The sequence below is a fragment of the Stenella coeruleoalba genome (assembly GCF_951394435.1).
Source record: "Stenella coeruleoalba genome assembly, chromosome: 6".
Lineage (NCBI taxonomy): Eukaryota > Metazoa > Chordata > Mammalia > Artiodactyla > Delphinidae > Stenella > Stenella coeruleoalba.
Genome location: NC_137151.1, coordinates 96,343,137 through 96,365,158, shown reverse-complemented (window position 1 = coordinate 96,365,158; position 22,022 = coordinate 96,343,137). Strand labels below are relative to the sequence as shown.

Genomic DNA, 22,022 nt, shown 5'->3' with positions numbered 1-22,022 from the left:
CAGCAAAGTAAACCATTTGAACTGAATTTGGGAAAATAAGATATCTTTCTGGAGCAAAAAATATGCTTATTTAGGGAGAATATAGGCAAGTTATATTCACTAGGCTGCAGCTATATATATGAAACTAAGCAGCAGAAGGAAAAAATGTAGACATAGCTCCCAACTCAGCATATCTGTCAAGTACTTATGTGGAAGTATTTTTAAAAGGAAAATCGAGGGCAGAAGAAGGCACCTAAATTGCTTGTGCAGTGGTCAACTGGGGTTCAGAAGTTGGAGAAGGGTACTGTGTTCCACTGTATTAGTAGGCTATCCTTACACAGCCACACCTCAGAGATAAAATTACTGCAGTTTTGAAGCATCTCCCTCTACTGCCTGATTATAAAAGGAATGCTCCACCCTACAGAAAGAAGAGGTAGCCTGTTAGTGAAATGCAGACAGACTCTGGCCCTCAGCTGTCCATTTGCTTTGCAGATTCCATACCCTTGACATCTTTAAAACATTTTTATAGATGTGTTTGTTCTCCTGGCTGATGCATTGCTTAGAAGCAGATCTGAAGACAGGGTTTCCATCCCAGTGAGGTCCATTTGTTGAGCACACACAAGCTGGGCTTTCTATAAAGCTAGTTGCGAGAGGGTATTTGTTTTGAGAGAACTCTAACGGTACTAAGGCAGTCTGTTAAAACCCCTATTGACTGATATAGTCACTGGTCCAGACGGAACAAAACATCGGCAAAAGATGTATGTAGTCAAATCAAGTCAGACTCTCTGTGGTCCAGGAAATAGAGAATCTTGCTCTTCAAGTTGGAGGGAACTGGCCAGTGCGGCTCATGCCTGGGTGCCAGAGAGTTCCAAATTACGGGTCACATCTGTAACAAAAATTTAGCATAAATTCTTTAAAAGCTCTCCATGTGCCAATCCCCTTCAGCAAGGCTTCCCCTTTCCTCTGCCTCTTGTAAACACGCACACACGCATGCACACACACACACAGGCAAACACATACCCCGTCCAAACTCTTCTTTATGCTTCAAGACCGAGCACCATTTCCACATTTTCCATGGAGTTTTACCCAGCCCACTCTTTTTTTTTTTTTTTTTAATTCATTCATTTATTTATATTTTTGGCTGTGTTGGGTCTTCGTTTCTGTGCGAGGGCTTTCTCTAGTTGCGGCGAGCAGGGGCCACTCTTCATTGCCATGCACGGGCCTCTCACTGTCGTGGCCTCTCTTGTTGTGGAGCACAGGCTCCAGACACACAGGCTCAGTAGTTGTGGCTCACGGGCCCAGTCGCTCCGTGGCATGTGGAATCTTCCCAGACCACAGCTCGAACCCATGTCCCCTGCATTGGCAGGCAGACTCTCAACCACTGCGCCACCAGGGAAGCCCCCCAGCCCACTCTTGACTCTTTTTGCAAACTTTGTCTGAACTCTACCGCTTTGCAATTAATTGAGGACTTTTAACGCTATCACGTGACTCCACCCTCCATGCAAACATATTACCTCTCCCAGTGACATTATAAACTGAAGACAAGGACTGTCTTAGGGCTTCCCTCCCTCTACCCTCTATACACATTACTCAGCACGGTGTTATTCACATAATAACAAATATTTGACAGAGGTGCTGAGTCATGCTCTGCCTGGAATTGTTTATGTGTAATGCTGTCGGAATACAGAAGAAAGACCCTGCCTACCCTCAAGAAGGTAGCCCTACACTAGGGCTACACTCTGGCCTACACTCTGGCCATTTTCAGTTACTATTTGTTTACATGTAATTGCAAGATATATGCTAGGCTTGGTAGATCGGGCATGAAACTACCCCCCTCTGATTTCAGCTGCACCACTTCTGAGTATGCTGACTATTCTCGCAAAATAGCCCCACCCTGCATTTCTCTGCTTTTCTGCCTCAGGGCTTTCTCTGAAGGCTTAAGAGCAGCCTCATGGCATGCACAGAGCAAGACTCAGGAACAAAGGAGATTAATGCATCCTGCAGGCAACCCCAAGCCAGTGGGGATGGGAGCCGATGGATAAATGCCCCATTTGCCATCCTTCAGAAGAACAATTCTGGGAGACATCTGTATACTTCTCAGAAGTCCTGTGGCCTCTAGCTGAGATCTTAGTAATGCGACCTTCATCTGCTTTCTGCCTTTCCTGTCTCCCTCTCCCTGTTCCCTCACCCCTTCTTCCTTCCAAATAAACTACTTGCATCCAAGTGTCTGTCTCAGGGTCTGCTTTCAGGGACCCAAATTAAGAGAGACACATTATTACAAGCACAGAGATTGAGAGAAAAGATTTTTTTTTTTCCAATAGCAGAATAATGAAACACAAGCTCTTTGCTAGTGTCAAAGCTATGGTGTCAACTCTCTGGAGAACCAAAGAATCACCGAACACCAGAAGAAACATCAATTTCTTTCATCTAAAAAAAAATGAGGGCTAAAGGAGATTCAGCCCCTTCCCGCGCTTTAATTCCATGATTACAGGTGTTTTGTGCATCCCTTTTATACAAGTCCTTTACCACTGAGTGGTGGCAAAAATGCAGTGGCTTCTGTCTCATTATACACCTTCCATCACTGCAACCTCAAAGGCATAAGATTTACAAGAATGGATATTTCAGACTTTCTGGGATGGTCCTCAACTTAAGAACACTGCAGTTGACAACACTCACTCTGAATGAAAAAGGTCAAAGTCCCACCTAGCTGACTTCCACAGCCATCCAATTTCTCTAACCATGCACATTTTTTACGTTGAAATAACAATATCTTCACCAATTTCTCCTTCTTCCCCTTGGGAATACCAGCCCAGATCTTTCTTCCAAATCTCAGTCGAAAACCTTCATATCTTTGTATCCCCCACAGTGCCTCACTCAGTAATTTACACTAAAATGATATTCAATAAATCTCATCGTGTGACTTAATGAACTTTTTAACAAGGAAGACTTAGAATCACCCCAATTTTTAAAATATCGATTGGAAGATTGCCTTGATACCATAGGGGTTTATGAACTTTTTGGTTTTTTTAATAGTGGTTTACAAACATGTTTTCAATGAACTAGAGAGAGCATAAATTCAGTTAAAATGAAAATTTGACTTTTTACAGAAAATACTAGAGACATTTCCCCTTCCTTTAAAATAAAAAATTTAAATTGTAGGCTTCATGTAAAGAACGCTCTTCCCTTCCCAAGCCCCCATGTGTCACTGTACCTGTGGGTCCAGGCTTTTTAGCAGTGTTCACTGCTGCCATGAACATGTATTCACTATTAGGGTCGTGCATGCTGGAAGGATACTTCTGCAAGAAAAGTCAGAAACGTGGTTTGTCATCTGCTCTTCCCCATCTCCATTCCTGTGAGGGATGTGTTTGTGTGTTTGTTACTGTTTTCTATTCTTTGTTGAAGCAGTATATGACAAAGTGTTATAATGTGACTTAGGCTCCTGACTTTAGGCTAAGTAGGAGAACAATATGAAAAGGGCTTTAAATAAAAACTGTTTCTGCTCAATGTCTTTTCTCATTTATGCCTTTACTGTTCCTTCCCCAGTAGACTTAGACCACAGGGCTTATCTTCCTCTCTTCCTTCTTTATCTCTCTTTTCAAATTCCCTTCTGACACAGATATACACACCGTATGGCCAACCGTCACACTATGGATACACTTGAGGATGCTAACACCCTTGCATAATATGCAAAATGGTATAGGTTCTTTGATTGAGAACCCGTTTTGTGATAGACTAAAAAGAATATCCCCTGGCACAGAGAGATTTTGGTTGTTATCGGTGTTGTTCTTCTTTCATCTTTCTGCCTAGCTTTTCAGTGGTTTTCTTTAAAAGCAAGGAGTCCTAATAAGTTACCATGTAAAGAAGCTGTCAATTTCCTTCTCAACTACTGATGGTGCCCTACGAGATTTTCTCACTGACTGTTTTTTAATTGACTGGTTGTGGAAAATTTTGTTTCATCTGCCCTGACTTTGGAAACTTAGAATCAAATTTGCAGCCCACATGTAATAATTTTTAAAAGTCGGAAGCATCTATTTTTATCTTTTAACCCTCCTCCCTCCTCCCTGCCTTTTTGTCTTTCTGTGGCCCCAATTTCCTTATCTTTTTTGAGTAATAATAATGACATATCTCTTTGTAAGCCACTGAATTCCTTTTGGAATGAAGTGGCTATAAAGTAAAAGAGCTTCTGTTCCAAGTTAGTCGTTTAATTAGTAGGCATATCTGGAGGAAAAGAAATCATCTACCTGTTGATCAAATTACTCTGGCAAGAGCAATACATACTTTGATGAGTAAATAACTGCTCATATTCCTCAGTAAAGCCAGTGCAAGAAAAGATCAATGTTGCTCACCTTTTTTTTTTTTTTTTTTTTTTTTTTTTGCGGTACGCGGGCCTCTCACTGCGGTGACCTCTCCCGCTGCGGAGCACAGGCCCCGGACGCGCAGGCCAAGCGGCCACGGCCCACGGGCACAGCCGCTCTGCGGCATGTGGGATCCTCCTGGACCGGGACACGAACCCACGTCCCCCGCACCGGCAGGAGGACCCCCCACCACTGCGCCACCAGGGAAGCCCTGCTCACCTTTTTTGTAAGCCAACATGTAAGGACACATCCAAAAATGCACACTACAACAAAAGCCGCACATCCTATGGGTAACCAGAACTTCAGCTGGCAACAAACCTGTGACTCTGGGTTGGAAAAAAATTAAGGTGAGGAAAAACTCTCAGAATCAAATCTTCTCTTTCAGTGCTGAATCACAAGTTCACTTAACAAATTTAAAAGAGCTGTTTAAATTAAACAGCTTGCCATAAAGCTTGCCTTCGTTACAATCATGAAATCCAGTCAACAGTAAATAAATAACATCATCTCAGTATGATAGCAAGGATCCAGAAACTAAAAACGAAAAGACTCTATGCACGTATATGTCTATAAATGTGGTTAATAGAAAAGACTTCGCTATCTATGTTTTTGAAAAAGAATAAGTAGGAAAGTAAAGGTATAAAACTATTGTTTTCAATCATCTCACTTAATTCCACAATTCCCAGCACAAAACCCAAACCTTAAACTTTAGGTGAATAGAAGCACAGCCATTAAGCCATGGGTTTGGATATTTCTCCTAATTTTTTTTCCTGATTTTCAATGGCACGTGTGTTTTAGAGACAACGTAACCTATTTCTAACTCAGCAGTCTATATGATTAAATTTCATATTACTGATTAATATAATTATTTTTATTATTAATAAACATCCTTGTATTGATATATTTCATCATAAATTATTGCCTTCAATTGCACCGAAATGAACTCCAACACAAGAGATATTTATTTGTTTAACTGTTTTCATTAGTGAGAAAAATTGTTAAAATGCCTATGTACTCTTAAGTCTGGAAGATTAAAACAATGTCTTACCGTAAATATTCAAATATTCTTTGCTTAGAATATCTACTTGAAAAGGAGGAGGATCAAAAATTGATAGTTTGCAGATGTAATAGCTGGCATGAGAACTGTCCAAGTTATACAGAAAAAAAGAGACACTGTTATTGGATAACTGAAATTGACAGACGTTCAGATTCGTGATGGACACCTTGTCTCCGCTTCCCTTTGTTTTAGTGAGATCACAGAGTATATTATTTCCTTTCAACAACTGCATTTTAAATTGTTGGACAGTATCAGGGTATTTGCATAAAATTTGTACACCTCCATTGTGAAATATAAACATCTCAGACGTGGCAGAAGCATTGAATTCTCCTGGATAAAAAAAAAAAAGCAAAAGTGACATTTTATGATTCTGTTGACCTAATCATTATATTTGAGCACAAAAGTCATCTCTTCTCTTCATAAAGTCACCTTTATTGCAACAAAATGAAGGAACTTCACAACCAAAAAATAGAACATGAAGGTAAAACTGTGTCTTGGGAAAAAACCTAACTGGAGACTTGTTTATCATATATGAATATATAATATGTAATATATTAAATAACATATTTACATAGTATGAATCAAACAGAAATTGTTCCTGCCTTTGGGCAGATTTCATATTGGAGACAGATGATGGATAAATATAAAGTTATGCACCATGATTCATGCTAGGAATGGAGTACTATTCAAGTAAACGTAGATGGAGTCACATTTTGATTGGAGAATCAGATAATGCCACTTGGAGAAAGCGACTTTGAAAATTGAAATTGAAGGAGGATAAGCACTTCAGTCAAACAATGAGAGATTTGGGGAAAGACATAGTTTAGGGAATAAACATTTTAAAGCACAAAACAGCTTAAACTAAAAATGAACGGTTATATAAGAGTATATATTTACACTATACCCTCCCGCTAGAGAGTGAAAGAACAGATGAATCATTTTCAAATGATAGAAACATGTCTTCTCTGAACCTCATCCATTGAGAACTGAATCAAAGTCTGATGATAAAGGTAAAGACCCAGATTTTTGTTCACTTTTTCATTTTTTAAAATAAAGTTTATAGGAAACCAAGGTTGTTTTTACAAGCTACATGGGGATCACAGAAGAAGGAAACTGAAATGGATTCGGCCTGGTTGCAGATTCTGAGTTATTCAGTTACAAGTTCAAACAACTCTTTGCCTTCCTTTTTCTTTTTCTTTTTTCTTCTTCTTTTTTAATATGACTTTTAATAAGTCTCATGCTGAAATTGTTTGGGAAAAATTATTAGCGTGACAGTTTTTAGCTTAAATTTTGAAATTCCTGTTTTTATTCTTGAGAAAACTATGTAACAAGTACAAAGAAGTTTTAAGGAAAAATATTACCTACTCCTCCTTTTCCAGTGAAATAGAAATACCATTTGTGCATTTTTGCTCTTTACCTTCCAGACATATACTTATTTTATATAGCAAACCTATTCCTTTTGTTCTTCTATTGGCAGTTAATGTTATCATAAACATTCCATTTTTTATGTAGTCATCATACTTATCCTTTTTAATGGCTATATAAAAGGGCATAATGTTCATCTATCATAACTTGTTAAAGCATTCTACCAATGTTGACTGTTGGGGTTATTTTCAGCGTTTTGATTTTATGTAAATATTTTGACATGTGGGCAAAATATTTAAAGACTCTGAAAACACTCTGTACCGCCATGTTGCTTTTGGAAAGAACTGTTCCACTTTATAACAGGACTAGCATTACCCTCCTGGATTCACTTGTCATGGCTCTGCTTACACCAGTGCGTTCATTTTATTTAAAATCTACCATAGTTACTTATTTTTCCTAGTACCTGTAGGCTTTAATTTATATCTCTCATATTGCTAGGGAATAGATTTTCAACTTGGGGATTTGATTGTGAAAACACAAGCTTTCTAGTTTTCAGTATGGTGGTCCAGACTATTCAAACTAATTCCCACACCAAAACAACCAAAAATGCTGAACGAAATGTCTAAAAATATTAATGTAAAGGATTAAAGAGCTGAAAAAAAGAAGAAATTACTAGATTAAATTTGAAGAACCAGAATCCAGAGAGATAAGCAAAGGTTAGAAGTTGCTTTTACTTCGAGAGCATGTGCTGTTCTCCCAGATTCACACTTCTGTTTTCATGTCTCAACTCCCAGAGTCTGAAAGTGAGAAATCTAGTAAAAGACATTCTCCTCAATAAGCTCCTCAAAATCCCAAAGGGCTACATCCTTGGAATACAGGTTAAACCAGAAGTAAACCAGCCTTCATGCAGATCATAGCCCACCTTCAAATCACTTCAGTGGTCCAGAAAATCTTAATAATTGAACTTTGTCTAAGGTGATTTTGGATTATTATTACCCCTAAGCTTTTGAAAGTAAAAATGCAAACTATTACAGAAAGAAAAGGTTTACATCCTAGGCTTCAACTCATATCTACAAATAATAATTATAATGACAAGCATACCATAAAAAATAATCAGACATGCAAGGAAACAAAACAACAACAGAAAAAACAGACTCCAAAAACAAATACACAATTATATATTTAAATTATCAGATCCCCCAAATAAAACAATTGAGCCTTCTGTGTTTAAGGAAATAAAAGACAAACTTGTAATAATATCTATAGATCACAGGAAACTTAAAGAAAAAAAGTCAACTAATTTGAAAAAGAACCAACTAGAATTGGCAAAAAAAAACCCACACTGAGATTAGAAACTCAGGAGATAAGTTAAGAGCATATTAGATGGTTAAACAGAGCTGTTGAATTGGAAAATAAAACACAAGCAGATTTTTAAAAAATATGCACATCTAGACAAATCATAATAAAAATCCTAAAAACAGCCAGGGAAAAGAGACTGACTACCTTCTAAGAAGCAACTGTGAGACTGACAGGTGGTATCTCAACATCAACAGTAAAAGTCATGATACAGTGGAATTACACCTTATATCTTTAGAGTACTGAAAGAAACTGTCAACCTAAAACACACTGTCTAGGAGGCTAGAAAAGGTGTATGTAACTTGAGACTTTGACAAATGAAGTATGCATGTTGTGATTTCTTGCATAATGACCAAAAGAATAGAAACAGAATATATAACCCAAATGAATATCTCAAAATTCAGTATGATGCTTCTGTATAAAGGGGAAAAGGAATTGGAACCGGGAAGGAAAACACAGGGTGGAGAGGCTTCTGTGGGCTGACAATGTTTTACCTCTTGACCTGTGATAATTGTAGGAGTAAGGTAGTATGTCTTGTAACTATTCGTTAAATTGTACATTTATATTTTTCCACTTTTGTGAGTAGATGTTTTGTTCTAGAATAAAATAGTTTTCAAGTATAAAGAAGAAAAATAATGCTTGTTTCATTTAAAGAACTGAAAGTAAATATAAGCAAAAGGGAAAGGGGAAAAACTCATCACATGAGAATAGGTGCAACCTACATTAGATTAAAGTGAAAGATAATTTGCATGGGGACTTATTTGTCTGAAAGTAAATTATGTTGCACTACTATTGCTTTGATGCTTGTCTTTACTGTCTATTGCAGAAGATAAAATCAGTGAGCTGGTTCACAGTTCCTTTAGAAACGTTCAGAGCAAATTTCCCAAGGACTTTAGAATGGCAGCGTGTAAACCACAAAGAGATCTTGGAACAAAAGTGTCTGCGGCCACCTCGTGCACACACAGACATAGAGGCATTGTCTTCTGCTTCTGAAGATGATTTTGTCAGCAGCTTTTTCTCCTTTGGGGCCCACACTATGACCTATAACCCAATGCAAGATGAAATATAATGGTTAGCGGTGCAGGGTGATAGAAGTGCAATGCAGTGGTTCCCAAGGAAACCAGAGGAAAATTCTGGCTTTGCCATTAGCAAGTCTCTGTGACAAGGATACCTCTCTAGACTTTAGTCTCTTCAGCTGTGAAATAAGGAAGTAAGACCAAGACATCTTAAAGTTCTTTCCAACATTTACTCTCTATGGATTCAGGATGAGAACATATCTAGATGAGACCATGAACAACTAAGAGAGCTACTAGTTTGCTGTTGGGTTCTCCAGAGGAGAAACCATGTTTCCATAATACTCTCTCTGTCCCAGCATCTTACTGGGCTTTTCCATGAAGTCAGGAGGAATGAAAATTAATGAGACAATCTTCCTGGCCCATAATAGCATTTAGGTATGGCAAGGAAAACGCTCCACGTTTTTCTTGAGTGACAGTGCCATTGACATCAGAGGAGTAACTGGAGATCCCAAAGTGTCATTTCTACTGGACACTCTTAGTTATTCATTTTACCCTTTTTAATCTAAAAACTACCTAGGTCACCTTTTTATTATTAAATGTGGTGACAAGAAGCCTGACTTAAGTGTCCACATACCCGATGCTTAAACTTTCCTTCTATTTGAATGTTTTCAACTAAAGGAATCAGTTAGGGGATTTAATCAATTGCTTCATAATTACTTTGGCACCTGTAGAACAGATATGCTCAAATACCTAATCACAAAATCTCCTTAGTCTTTGATGATATTTGAAAAATAGTATCAAAAGGAGATCATCCCTATAATCATGACTAAAACATTTAATGGATAGACAGACAATTTAAGGAAAATCTGAATATGTTAGTTCCTTATAACTGCTGAAGCAGCTAGAATCTTTTCTACACCTTCCCTGGATGTTCTTATCTCCAAGTCTAATATTCAGTCGGGAGTACTGGTACGATAGCACCATTTTTTATACCCTGTGTCTGCTTTGATTGGGTGTCAAATCTCTTTGGTCAGTTCCCCTGTCATACCAGTAGTTGAAAATTACGACTATTCCCCTCATCGATCTCTTTCTTCTTGTTCTTTCTTCCCTTATATCAAGCTTAAAATCACTCCACATACCACTTTTTAATATAAAATTATCCTCCAAAATATTCTCTCACACTATCTTTGATATGTTCCTCACTCTCCCTACCATAACCATCTCCATTTCCAATCCCCATAAGCTCTCATATACAGTCTGTACATGTTTCAGACATCCTGTAAACACCCCTACCTTCACACTTGTGTTTCCTGTAACATGATTCAACTTCTGCCCAGCGTCATACACAGTCAAGCCTAGCAAACACACAAGTCATACAGCAAGTCCAATTTTTCCACATACAGACAGCTGATGACCCAGACAGATTAGATTATTTGTCCGAGGTCACACAACTTCTTGGGCAGATGAAAGATTTGGGGTACAGTCTGAGGTTGAAGTGTCGCTAGCAACAGCAAGAGGAAGTATAATGGAAGCAGGCAACCACGTGAAGCTACAAAGTGGTCACTATAGACTGAGTCTTAAAGGATCACTGTTGAAATCCTTCTACAGGAAGAAAGTCTAATTTCCTGCCCTTCTCTTCTATTTCCAGTAGAATCTACCCATTTCTCCATCTAAGCTGCAACTGGTCCAAACCAGCATTATCTCTCTCTGGGATGAAAAGAGCTTCCTAACTTTCTGCTCTCACTCATGCCCATTCACCATCCACTCTCCTCAGGGGAACCAGAATAATCTTCTTTATAATCAGATAGTATACTTGCCCTGTTTATAAAACACCCAGGGCCTTCCCATCTCATTTAAAAGAAAATCTAACTCTTTACGCTACTTTCCATGACTTGCGTGATCTACCCTGTCCCCCTAACACCATTTTATACCAGTCACTCACCACACTGCAGTCACACTGTTCTCCTTTCTATTCCTCAAACACAAGAAGTTGGTCCCCAGGGCTTTGAATGTGTTGTTTCTTTGCCTGGAATGTTATCTCTGATTTTCACATGGCTGCTTCTCACTTCTCCAGCAACCACTGACCACTCAATCCAAAACACACCACAAGTCATTTTCTAGCATATTACCTGAGGTTGCTGTCTGCTTTGTTTTCTTGTTTACTGTCTGGCTACCCCACTACAACATAAGCTTTAAAATGAGAGACCTTGTTGATTTTATTCACAGATTCATCCCAAGTATCTACAATAGCACCTGGTAAGTAGTAAGTCACAATAAATATGTATTGGATGGTTGGATGGATGAATGGATACGTAGATCTCAGTGATGTTATAAATCTGGGGAGATAAAGCATAGACTATAGAATATAAGAATCAAAAGGGCTCTTAAAAATTATTCAGTTAAGCCTTTCATTTTAAATTGTACCCTTAAATTTATCAAGCTAAACTGGGGCCAGAAAACTGAGTATCTTTCCCAGGATTACATAGCTCATAGCTGGGACACGATCCCAGGGTTAGCTATGGCATGTTGCCTTTCTTCTGCAGACAAGTCCGTGCAAATATACAATCAAGTTCAAAAGACACCTCCTCGACTGGGATGTCAGGTTCTAATGAATATTATCTGGCTGAGCTATAAAGAAGCACGTTCTTTAACTATTATAAATATCTACCAGGTTCATAAAGACTTGTTTAGATGGTTGACTATTCTCTTGGCTCTTTTGTGTCTATAGAAGGGAAGACAGGTTTAAACCTGGTTATTATTTGTATCCTCTAAAGTGCAGAATCATTAAATTTGCCCAATGGATGTCCAGGACAGGTGCCTCTGAACCAATGATTGTTTTAATACATCCAGATGTTTCATAACCAGAGCATGTTAGTGATTTGCAATAGAAACACCATGCTATAAAATTTAGCATTTAATGTGTTGCTAAAAACACAAACAGGAATATGTTCTCTTGAATCCTGGTGATGAGTCTAAAAATCTGAATATTCAGACTTCATTTTCGTTTTGCTACCATATCTGTTTACTTCTTGTTGGTGCTCCTAGATTATTAGTACTCTAGAAAATAGCTGCTATATCTTAATCACATTGATTACCATGTCTAAAGGGTGTAATCTTTCCAATAGAGGTTCAAACCTGTTAACTGCTGCTATGATTTTTATAACCTTACTGTTGATATCAGCAGACTAAGGTTTCAAGAGTAAAATCAGAATGTTTATATCAGATGATTCCTTTAGATCTTCAAAATTTTTAAAAGATAAAAGCATTTGCATATTCTTTGGGGGGAGCTGTTAAGAAAAAAATCTCTGAAGAAAAGGGTCATTCAGCTGAGAATCGCATTATGATTCAGAAGTTTATTTACAAATTGATTCTTTTACGTCTAAACTATTTCATTTCTTCAGTGTAAGATTGTCTTGATAGAACCCATCCTGCCAGGACTCCTTATAAGCAATTGTATCATGCCTGGTTGAAAATCTTTTAGCAAAAGCACTTAGAAAACCCACACAGTGAAGGGGATATGAGACCGATCAGCAATTTCACTTTATTCTCCTTAACTCAGACTTCTAACCACAAACCTCCACAAAGGTCTGAGTGATCGAAAGATAAGAGTTCCTGAGTTTGCAATTATTGATAGTGTTTATTAAAAATATTTTCTGTAATCCAACAATCATAAGCTTTAGCTTAGCACAGCACATGAATGTGACATAAGAAATGAAGTTCTAAAAATTGCAATGTTTATATTAGGGTTTTGTTACATTTGATCTTTTCCTAAGAAATTCTGGCATTTAAAAAATATGCTTTCTACCCCCTTTTTTTTTTAACCTCTCATAAAACCACTGTCATTTCTTATGCGTCTACTAGCTAAAACTTTTGGAATCTTGATTAGCATATTTTTATATATGCATAATTTCTATCTTTACATTATTATTCAAAGGCATCCATAATCTAAAATAGTGATTGAAATCGGTAGCAAGGGTAGGCAAAATAAACCCAATCCCAAGTCTTAACATTTGCCGAAAAGGAAGTCAAAAAAACGTGAAGAAAAAAAGTAAGGAGAAGGTTAAAAAGGCAAAAGACTCTGAGCACACCTGCACGTGCACACGCACGCAGACACACACACAATGTGTGACTTTTTTATTCTCCAAGGAACTCTGTAGAGGGGGTAAAACAACTTTGATGCTCTAAAATGCATAATTTTTTAAATGAATGATTGATTTTCTCCTCGTAAAAACTGATTTTCTTTGTGAAAATGGAAAAATCCCAAGGGTGTTGTAAAACTTTGTAGCGATATTTACAAAGTAATTAGAATAAACTCTACTCTCTACTCCAGTAACCCACACCTTCATCTCCAGCCCACTCCTTCCCTTGGCTTAGTCCCTTATTTCCAGTTTCCTTTCAATACCTCTATCTGGATGTGTCCCCTGACACATCAAGACTAACATTTCCAAACTGAACTCAGCATTCACTCACCTAACCCAAGTCCTGTCCTTTAAGGCATCAGGACCTCAGAGTCTTCCTCATTACTCCCTCTCTCTGACTGTCCTGATCCAATTGGTCACCAAGTCCAGTTGACTCTAGCTCATGGATGGTTTTTCCCCATTCCTATTGCCAAACTAGGACTTTTTCACATCTTCCTTCATCTGTTGAAGCATCTTCTTGACTGGCTTTCTCAACAGCAGTCTCTCCCTCCAAATCCATTCTCCATGCTGCTTGCAAAATTGTGTTTCTAAAAAGCATTTCACTGCCCAGTTTGAAAATATTCACTACCTTCTTGCTTATGAGGTAAAAAAATAAATCAATTTTCTTGGAATGACACAAAATCCTTTCACAATCTCAGGGACCATATAGCTTCAAGCTACGCCATACTTTTTGGCCATTACTTTCTCATTGTTACTTCTGTCCCCATAGACTAGAATATCCCATTACTTAATATCCCATTATTTATTTGCTTAGAAATCCTCATTCATTCTTTAAGAACCACTTTAAAGAACCGCTTTGTCCCTGAGACCCCCAGACAAAGACTCCTATCTCAATGATTTCAATAAAGCTTTGTTTATACCAATATATTTATAATGTGTATGAGCTTAGATCATAATTATTTTTGTCTGTCTTCCTCACTTAAACGTAAACTTCACAAGGATAAAGACTGGATCATGGTCACAAATAATCCTAGGACCTGGAATATATTAGATGCTCAATAATAATAAATGAATGAATGAATAGAAGAATATCGAAGCTGAGCATGGTTGGTAAATGTCCTGCAATGAGGTGAGGAGGTGAGCAAGAAAAACAGAGCAGGGGATCCAATTTACCAGATAATGGAGGATGCTTGTTTCCAAGTCCAAAGGCAAAGTCTCACACTGAATGATGCCCAACCAATTGTCTGAAGCCCAATAGTTCTGGAGTTATATAAACATCTAAGCTTTCAAAAACTTCCAAATAATAATAATAATTGCAACTTACAAGCATTTGCATGTTTCCCATGTATTAAGGTTTCCAATTCATTACATGCAATATATCATTTGATGTTCATAACAACATTTGACATCAGATTTTCTATTTTTATTCCTATTTTACAGGTGAGGAAACTGAGGCTTCAGTAACTGGCCCCAGGTCATAGAGGCAAAATGTGGTGGAGCCATGATTTGAACCTAGACAATTTGACATCAGAGTCCACATTTCTAAGGAGCCTCTTAGTCCAATGATCTAGTCCAACCCCTTAATTTTATAGAAGCTGAAGCACAGAAGCTAAAGAGACTTGCTAAGAAAAGAGAAGAAAAAGAAAAAGAAGCTTTTAACATTAAGCTAGATTTGGAAGTTATTTTCAAGTATTTCTTTTCCTTCAAGATGTATTGGGTGTATAATTGTCCCAAATACTTAAAGTAGTATTTACATTGGTGCCACATATGTATTCTATGACTGAAAATGTTATTAGGCACCAAAAAACATATAAAAATTATTTATTTGATGTGAAAATACATCGTTTAACATACCTGTTTCCCTAGACAGCCTCATTCATGGATCATTGTGTGTTGAGCTGCCCTGTGTACTTAAACCTGCAACAGAGTCTGGGTCCTTGCTCTGATGGGATCTAAATTCTTGATAAGTATTCTGTAAATTATCTGCCTGTAGAAATGTAAAAAGATGGATTGACATCTACAAGAAACTCTATTATAGTTAAATGAGAGCAAACAGGAACTACTAGGAGATTTTGCTTGTCTTAGTACAAAATGAACAAAACTTGAATTGTGAGTGCAGTAGAGGTTTTGTTTCTTGCTTTTTTCATGAATGAACTTTTTTCTGTGCTAAGCCCTAGGAGAGTGTAAATGGTGGTTATAAAAGTTTGATTTCTCGGGCTTCCCTGGTGGCGCAGTGGTTGAGAATCTGCCTGCTAATGCAGAGGACACGGGTTCGATCCCTGCTCCGGGAAGATCCCACATGCCGCGGAGCAACTAGGCCCGTGAGCCACAACTACTGAGCCTGCGTGTCTGGAGCCTGTGCTCCACAACAAGAGAGGCCATGACAGTGAGAGGCCCACGCACCGCGATGAAGAGTGGCCCCTGCTTGCCACAACTAGAGAAAGCCCTCGCACAGAAACGAAGACCCAACACAGCCAAAAATAAATAAATAAATTAATTAATTAAAGTACCCTTAATTAAAAAAAAGTTTGATTTCTCATATTCAAAAAGGTTCCACTTAAGTGTCTCTTTGTTGCCTGTTGGAAGTGCCACGTCTATGGCAACACACTCAGAAAAACAAAAGACTTTCAGAACTAGTGGTTGACTGACTCAAAATTCTTGAGTCCATCACCTTCCTTTAAAGACAAACTGCTTCTTCTTAGCTTTTCCTCATGCAAAGTAGATGCAGCCATCAGTATGTTATACGAGAGCCAGAGGAGGTTCATAGCCCAACTTCTGACTCTCTCCTTTAACTTGCAAATCTCAGTCTGTTTCAATCGACCATACAGGCCAAACTGGAAAAAAATTTCTTGTTGACCAACAGCTTTCATTTGTGTTACATGTTTTCTACATACTTAAGTTCCACTTTCCAAAGTATAATTCTGAATTTTCCTGAAAAGGTATTGAATGCCACATTCTTATTTTACTTAGAATGACGAAAACGTGTCATTTAATAGACTCAATTTATTAGAAGAGCAGTAGCACAGAGATGCCATTTATGGAGTAAATGGGGTCTTTTCTTTGGGTATTGAAGGCTACAAATGATTGGTATATATATGTGTGTGTGTGTGTGTGTGTGTGTGTGTATACATATATATTTATATATGTATGTGTATGTGTATGTATATACTGGGCTTTGAATTTGCAAAGCCCAGTACATCCTTTTATGTATAAAACTTATATTCTTAGGATAGGGAGACAGCATAAGCTGTGGGTTTTGCTCAGTTTACAACTGTGAATGCTGAGGCCAATTTTTTTTTACGTCAAACAAGTCTATGGATACACAGTGAGCAAAGCTCAGATGAGAATTGAGGTCCTCCCTACACACCTACATTTTGTTTCTACCAAGAATGGGAATATGCTGCTAGCAACTTAAAAACTGTAATATTCCATTTCATCTGAGGGAGTTGTTAACAGCCATGGCAAGTTATGAAATTCATTTTGCTCACTAATGATGAAAAAACAAGGATCTCGAGATCTTACATAAAAATAATAGGCATGTCTAAAAAGAAGGAAAAAAGACAAAGAAAAAGATATGACTAAACAATTACTGGGAGAAAATATCCCCGAAATTTAAAAAAACCCAAACACCTGAAGTCTGCAGATTGAAAAGGCTAACTCAATCTCAAGCAATGTTAATGGAAACACTCACAGAACTAGGCATATCCTAGGGGAATTCCCGAATTCCCTTGTTGAAATGAATAACAAGATTCTAGTGATACTTTGTAATCTACTTGCAAAGTAATGAGAGGCAGACTAACATGGAACTACTCACGTGCAACCCTAGAAGCCAGCATACAGTGAATGAATACCCAGAGACTATTAAAAGAGTGCAGTCCAGGAATACTACTCCCAGAAAAGATATTAGTCACCCAACAGAGTAAAGGAAGACATCTTTACCCATGCTGGAATTCAGAGTTTGAGGTATCTGAAGAAAATAATGGAAGTCTTCTGATCATTGGATCGGAACAAGGATGACAAGACAGGAGCAGATGGCAAGAGTGATGCTGCCGCTGAAAAAAGGTGAAGTGAGTGTAAAGAGTTCTTGAACCAGAAGAGAAACACTGTCAGAGGAAACTTAGCAATGATCTGCAACTACAAGTTTTCAGTTATTTCAACAAAACCCATGTGTGGGGCAGGGGTTCACTAAGGGGAAAGCAAGAGAGTGAAAAGAGAACATTCCAAAGTTTTCACGTCACTGCGGGGGATGGGAGGTGGGGTAAACACGTCAAGCAAGGCTACTGTCATTATTTACTTTACTACAATAATAAATAGATATTCAATTAAGCTGCTCTGAACATGATAATGAATTAGTCAGCTAGGACGTGTGGTCAACCTTCCAAATTACAGAGGGAAAGAGGGGAGTTAAAAGAAACTTCCTCATACCGACAAAAATAAAAGAGAATACCACAACCAAGGAAAATAGAAATAAACATAATATTGAAGGAGTGAAATCAACATAGGCTTCTTCTGCTGAGCGAGAATGCCCTGAATTCATCTATTGAAAGAAAAGATGGACAATGTGGATTTTTAAAATTCAGCATGAACACTGGAAGGAGGTGCTGGGAGGGGCTTAAATGTCAATTCAGCTCCGCAGGACTCTCCCTGAGCTCTGGGGAGGGGCAGGTGCTGGAAGCGCCAAAGGGCTGGGTTTTTTGGAGGTGATGGAGTTCAGGAATCACTGCTTCAATGCCTGGGTGACAAAATCAAGGCTCAGAATGAGCCTGAGGGTTACCCTTCCAGCTTCCACCCTGAACATATCATTAGACATGCACATATATTAAACACCACCCAACCTTGGTCATTCCCACTCCACTGCTTTTAAAGTGGTCTTTCCCAAACCAGAATTCATCAGGTCACCCACGTGGTCTCCACTGCCCATAATGTCTAGAAAGAGTGTCTTCTAAATGCAGACAGAGTGTCTCATTTTTCTCAGATCCTTTTACAATTAAGAGCCTCCTATTGTTCCAGAATCATTAAAAGAAGATGACTTTGTTAAGTTTTACACTGAGATCAGTAGAAGACTGAGAATCACCAAGATTTCTTTCCTCTTAACTCACCAACCAAATAACAAAACTGATGAGAATTTCTCTCCTCTGAGATTCATGTTATATCTCCACTACTTCAACATGGTGTGGAAAGAATGTGATTATTGGAATCAGACATATTTGAATTCTAATCTTGGTTCTGCCACTGATTACTAGGTAACCAAACACTTAGCCTTTCCTGGTCTGAGATTCTTCAAACATTAACTGAAAGTAAGAATGCCTACCTCTTCATGGAATGAGAAAGCCTACATAGTTGGGAGGATTAAAAATATGCCAAAGAAAGGATCTGCAAGAGCTTAGTTGACTTCAGTTTGGTTCTTTACTTTGCATTTAGAGCCTTTCAAATGGTAGTTGCTGGATACATGCATTATGGTGATATTTTGAATATGAAGATTGTTCAGCAGTTCACTATCTCCATCTAGCCATTTGTGCGCCAGTTTTGCCACCTGTCAAATAGGATAACAGCTTGCCCATGGCATGGTTTTCTGTTGATGAGGGGGAATGTTGGTTTTATTCCATTAGAATCCAAGATAAATATCATTCCAGAAGTACAATTTATTCATCAGCTTTATCTGCCAACTAGAAATAATTCCACCTAGGCTGGATCAGTCCTTCCACAGTGGTAACGCCATTGCTAATTCAAATCTCCTGAGCATAATATCACCACCATAAGTGCCTAAATGAGTTTGGCATATTGGATGCTTTTTAGCAGTACAAACCCTTCAATGACTTCAACGAATGTTCTTGGAAGAAAATCCACAATCCTTCACATGGTGCATATGGTCTGAATGGTCTGGTCTCTGCTTTCCTTTCCTGCCTTATCTTACACCATCCCCAACCCCTTTCCTCTCTGTACTCAGGCACGTCCACTTTCTTCCAGCTTCCTGACTTACTTCATGCCTTCCTGCCACAGGTCCTTTGCACTTACTCTTTTCATGATATGGAATGTTCTTACCCACCATCCCACCATTCTCCCCATTTATTCCTATTTGTCCCCCAAGGCTTAGCTCAAGTGCCACTTCCACAAGAAAGACTTGGATGAACCCATCCCCCAACCACACCTCCACACCCACCAGTCTATGCAGGTTTCTTTGTTACATCCTCTGACAGAACTGAGTTCTGCCTGTAATTGTCATTCATTCATGGGATTATTTGATTAATGTCTCTCTCCCCGCCATTCAATTAGCTTCATGAGAGCAGGGGCTGACCTGGTTTTGCTTATCATTGTACACACAGCAGCTGGCACAGTACCTCCTGCATGGCAAGTGCTTGGTGCTGAAAGAATGGATGAGTGAATGAATGAATGGTTATCAATTCCAAAGCTATTCCTTTGTTGCTCATGCAGCTAAAGGATTTCATTGGGTTGTATAAAAGCCAAAGTTTAACAAGCAAGTGGCCCCAAACTGCCCTTGGGACCTTAAGTAGATTCTAATTCCTCTTTCCTCTTTATTTAAGAGCATTGGAGCCACCTTGAGCCACCACAAGATCAAATATTTGACCAATACATTTTTGTTTTTTAATTCTTCGGAGAGAAAAATAAAGTCTATTTTTGGTACCACTGCAAAACCTATTTCTAAATAAAGTTACACCTACTAAAACTTCTCTCTGCACTTTTAGTGTTAGTAGAACTTCCCAATGTAATATAATTTCACTTTGCTTTTTCTCAGCCTCAAGAACATGAGACTCAGACTTGAAGATGAAACAAAAATAATAGAAAATGTACCAAGTAAGAAGCAGCAGAAATACATATTAATTTCATTGTAGGTAACATTATTTAAAGTATTCAAGTAGAGTGTGATATATATCATGTAAGAGAAAGAATTGAGGACTTCAGAATGATTTTTTTAATGTCTACAGAGGCTAGAGAGTGTTTTTACATTATCCACTACTCCGTAGCCTTTTAGAAGGACCTTGACATTAGTGTCGAAAAAACTCTGTGGCAGCCAGGGCGTTTCTGACAAAAGACCACCCAGATAAGACTAAAATTAAAATCCTTCTTTTCAAAGCCCTTCCATCTTATTTTCTCCTTCAGAAGGAATCCCCAGCCCAAATGCCAGGACTACTTAATTTTCATTCTGTTGACACAAGTCATTTTGCCTTTCATCTCTCTCTGAGAACAGTAAGCCACTCTTCTACTTTATCCACTAAAAAGTAACTTCAAGCAGGTAATTTAAAGTTTTAATGATCCAATGAGACATTTTTCTTCATCTTAAAACAGTGACATAAACATCCTTGGCCATGGACTTGGGCTCTTCTGTAATCGTTCTTACTTTCTGAAAACAAACAAAAAAAACCTTTCTATTTGGTGCCTAACTTTTCCAATTGGTTTTTCTTAATGTTCACTTGAATTATAACTTAATAATAAATATTCAGTAGGTCACTTACCTGTTAGAACTTCAACTTGGAAGCAGAAGAGAAAGAAATACCAGAGATCTGACTTCATGTTTGCCAGAAACAAACACAATTTTCTCCTTCAGTGCTTAAAGCTGCCAGTGAATTCATGTCCTCTGCTGTTTTCTGTTTGCTGGAAAGGAAGTGGGTTTTTTTGGGGTTAATGAAGTGTCACACTTACCATCAAGGCAGGGTGGTGTCTCTTAATTGATGTCAGTGGCTATATGGCATTATTGCTCATGGAGGTTAAACTTAATCCATGGATTATTAATGATTTTGAAGACAGAGGAAAATTTTACCCTCATTTCAGTTCCATGAAAAGAAGTGACAGAGACAATGCCTATTCTTTTCAGAACCACCCTATTCCTCTGAATCTATAGTTTTGGGCATAACATGATCTAAAATTAACCACATGATAAATAGCATGTATTTTGACACATTTCTATCTTATGCTATGTGCTCCAGAGAGAGAAAGCCTTTGAAATAAGACAAGAAATAAAAGCAATTGCAACAGAACTTAAAATGATGATACTGAAAGAAGAGCAACATAGGAATCTAGGAAAGAATATTTACATGGCATTCATTGTAGATGGTAATTTTCCAAGTGTTAGAGTTGGTTTTAATCTAACTTAAACCTTGCCTTACATAATACAGCAGAGTCTGTAGAAATCAGGATTCTACATCTATAGCCTCAGATGAAAGCAAGAAAGCTGAAGAGCCTACCCATGGTCTCTCTATCCATGCAGGGAGATAGAGTAGACAAAAACAACAGTAATAATAATATAAATAATTATGTTTATATGTATATAAATGTTTTACATGAAATAATACATGTTAATGTAAAACATACATAAAGTTAAATGTAAAATAATATATATTTAATATGTATAAAATATGTGAATATAGCTAATATTATATTTATATTGTTTCACATTTATGTAGGTGGATTATTTGTATATGTTTATATGATGTCTTATACATGTATTAATTCATTTAATCCTCTTAACCGTCCTATGAGATGGGGACTGCTAGTCTCCCCATTGTACAGATGAGGAAAACTGAGGCACAGAGTGGTAAATTACCTGGCCCGAGTCACTTAGTTAGTAGGTGGCAGTGCTTGGATTTGGAGTGTGTGCTCCAGAATCCTCACTCTTAACCAAGCAGGTGAAACCAGTCATGCCAAGGCCTGCTGAGCCTGCCACTCAGAGGTCTGGACTGGCTTCCAGAATGCTGGATCCAGGTTGGGTTTCTGGGGAGTAACAGGGCAGGATAGATTCTCA

The 22,022-nt window shown here is 38.0% G+C and overlaps 1 protein-coding gene across 1 annotated transcript; it reads right to left on the bottom strand.

Annotated features, from left to right (window-relative positions):
* Positions 1-119: 119 nt before the first annotated feature.
* On the bottom strand, positions 120-20,957 carry ICOS (inducible T cell costimulator). The gene is made up of 5 exons (XM_079924934.1): positions 20,737-20,957; positions 5,380-5,718; positions 4,554-4,660; positions 3,191-3,275; positions 120-865 (listed from the first exon to the last, which is right to left on the bottom strand). Exons 1-5 carry the CDS (start codon positions 20,792-20,794, stop codon positions 825-827), a joined length of 630 nt encoding a protein of 209 aa, XP_079781060.1. The 5' UTR covers positions 20,795-20,957; the 3' UTR covers positions 120-824.
* Between the last annotated feature and the right edge of the window lie 1,065 nt (positions 20,958-22,022).

Bases quoted from the DNA above. Each gene is read 5' to 3' on its own strand.
- ICOS (XM_079924934.1), bottom strand. From the start codon at position 20,794: ATGAAGTCAGATCTCTGGTATTTCTTTCTCTTCTGCTTCCAAGTTGAA. The intron at 5,719-20,736 runs GTAAGTGACCTA...TTTTTTATCCAG, and splicing joins CCAAGTTGAAGTTCTAACAG to GAGAATTCAATGCTTCTGCC. The intron at 4,661-5,379 runs GTAAGACATTGT...TTTCCAACCCAG, and splicing joins AGAATATTTGAATATTTACG to AGTCACAGGTTTGTTGCCAG.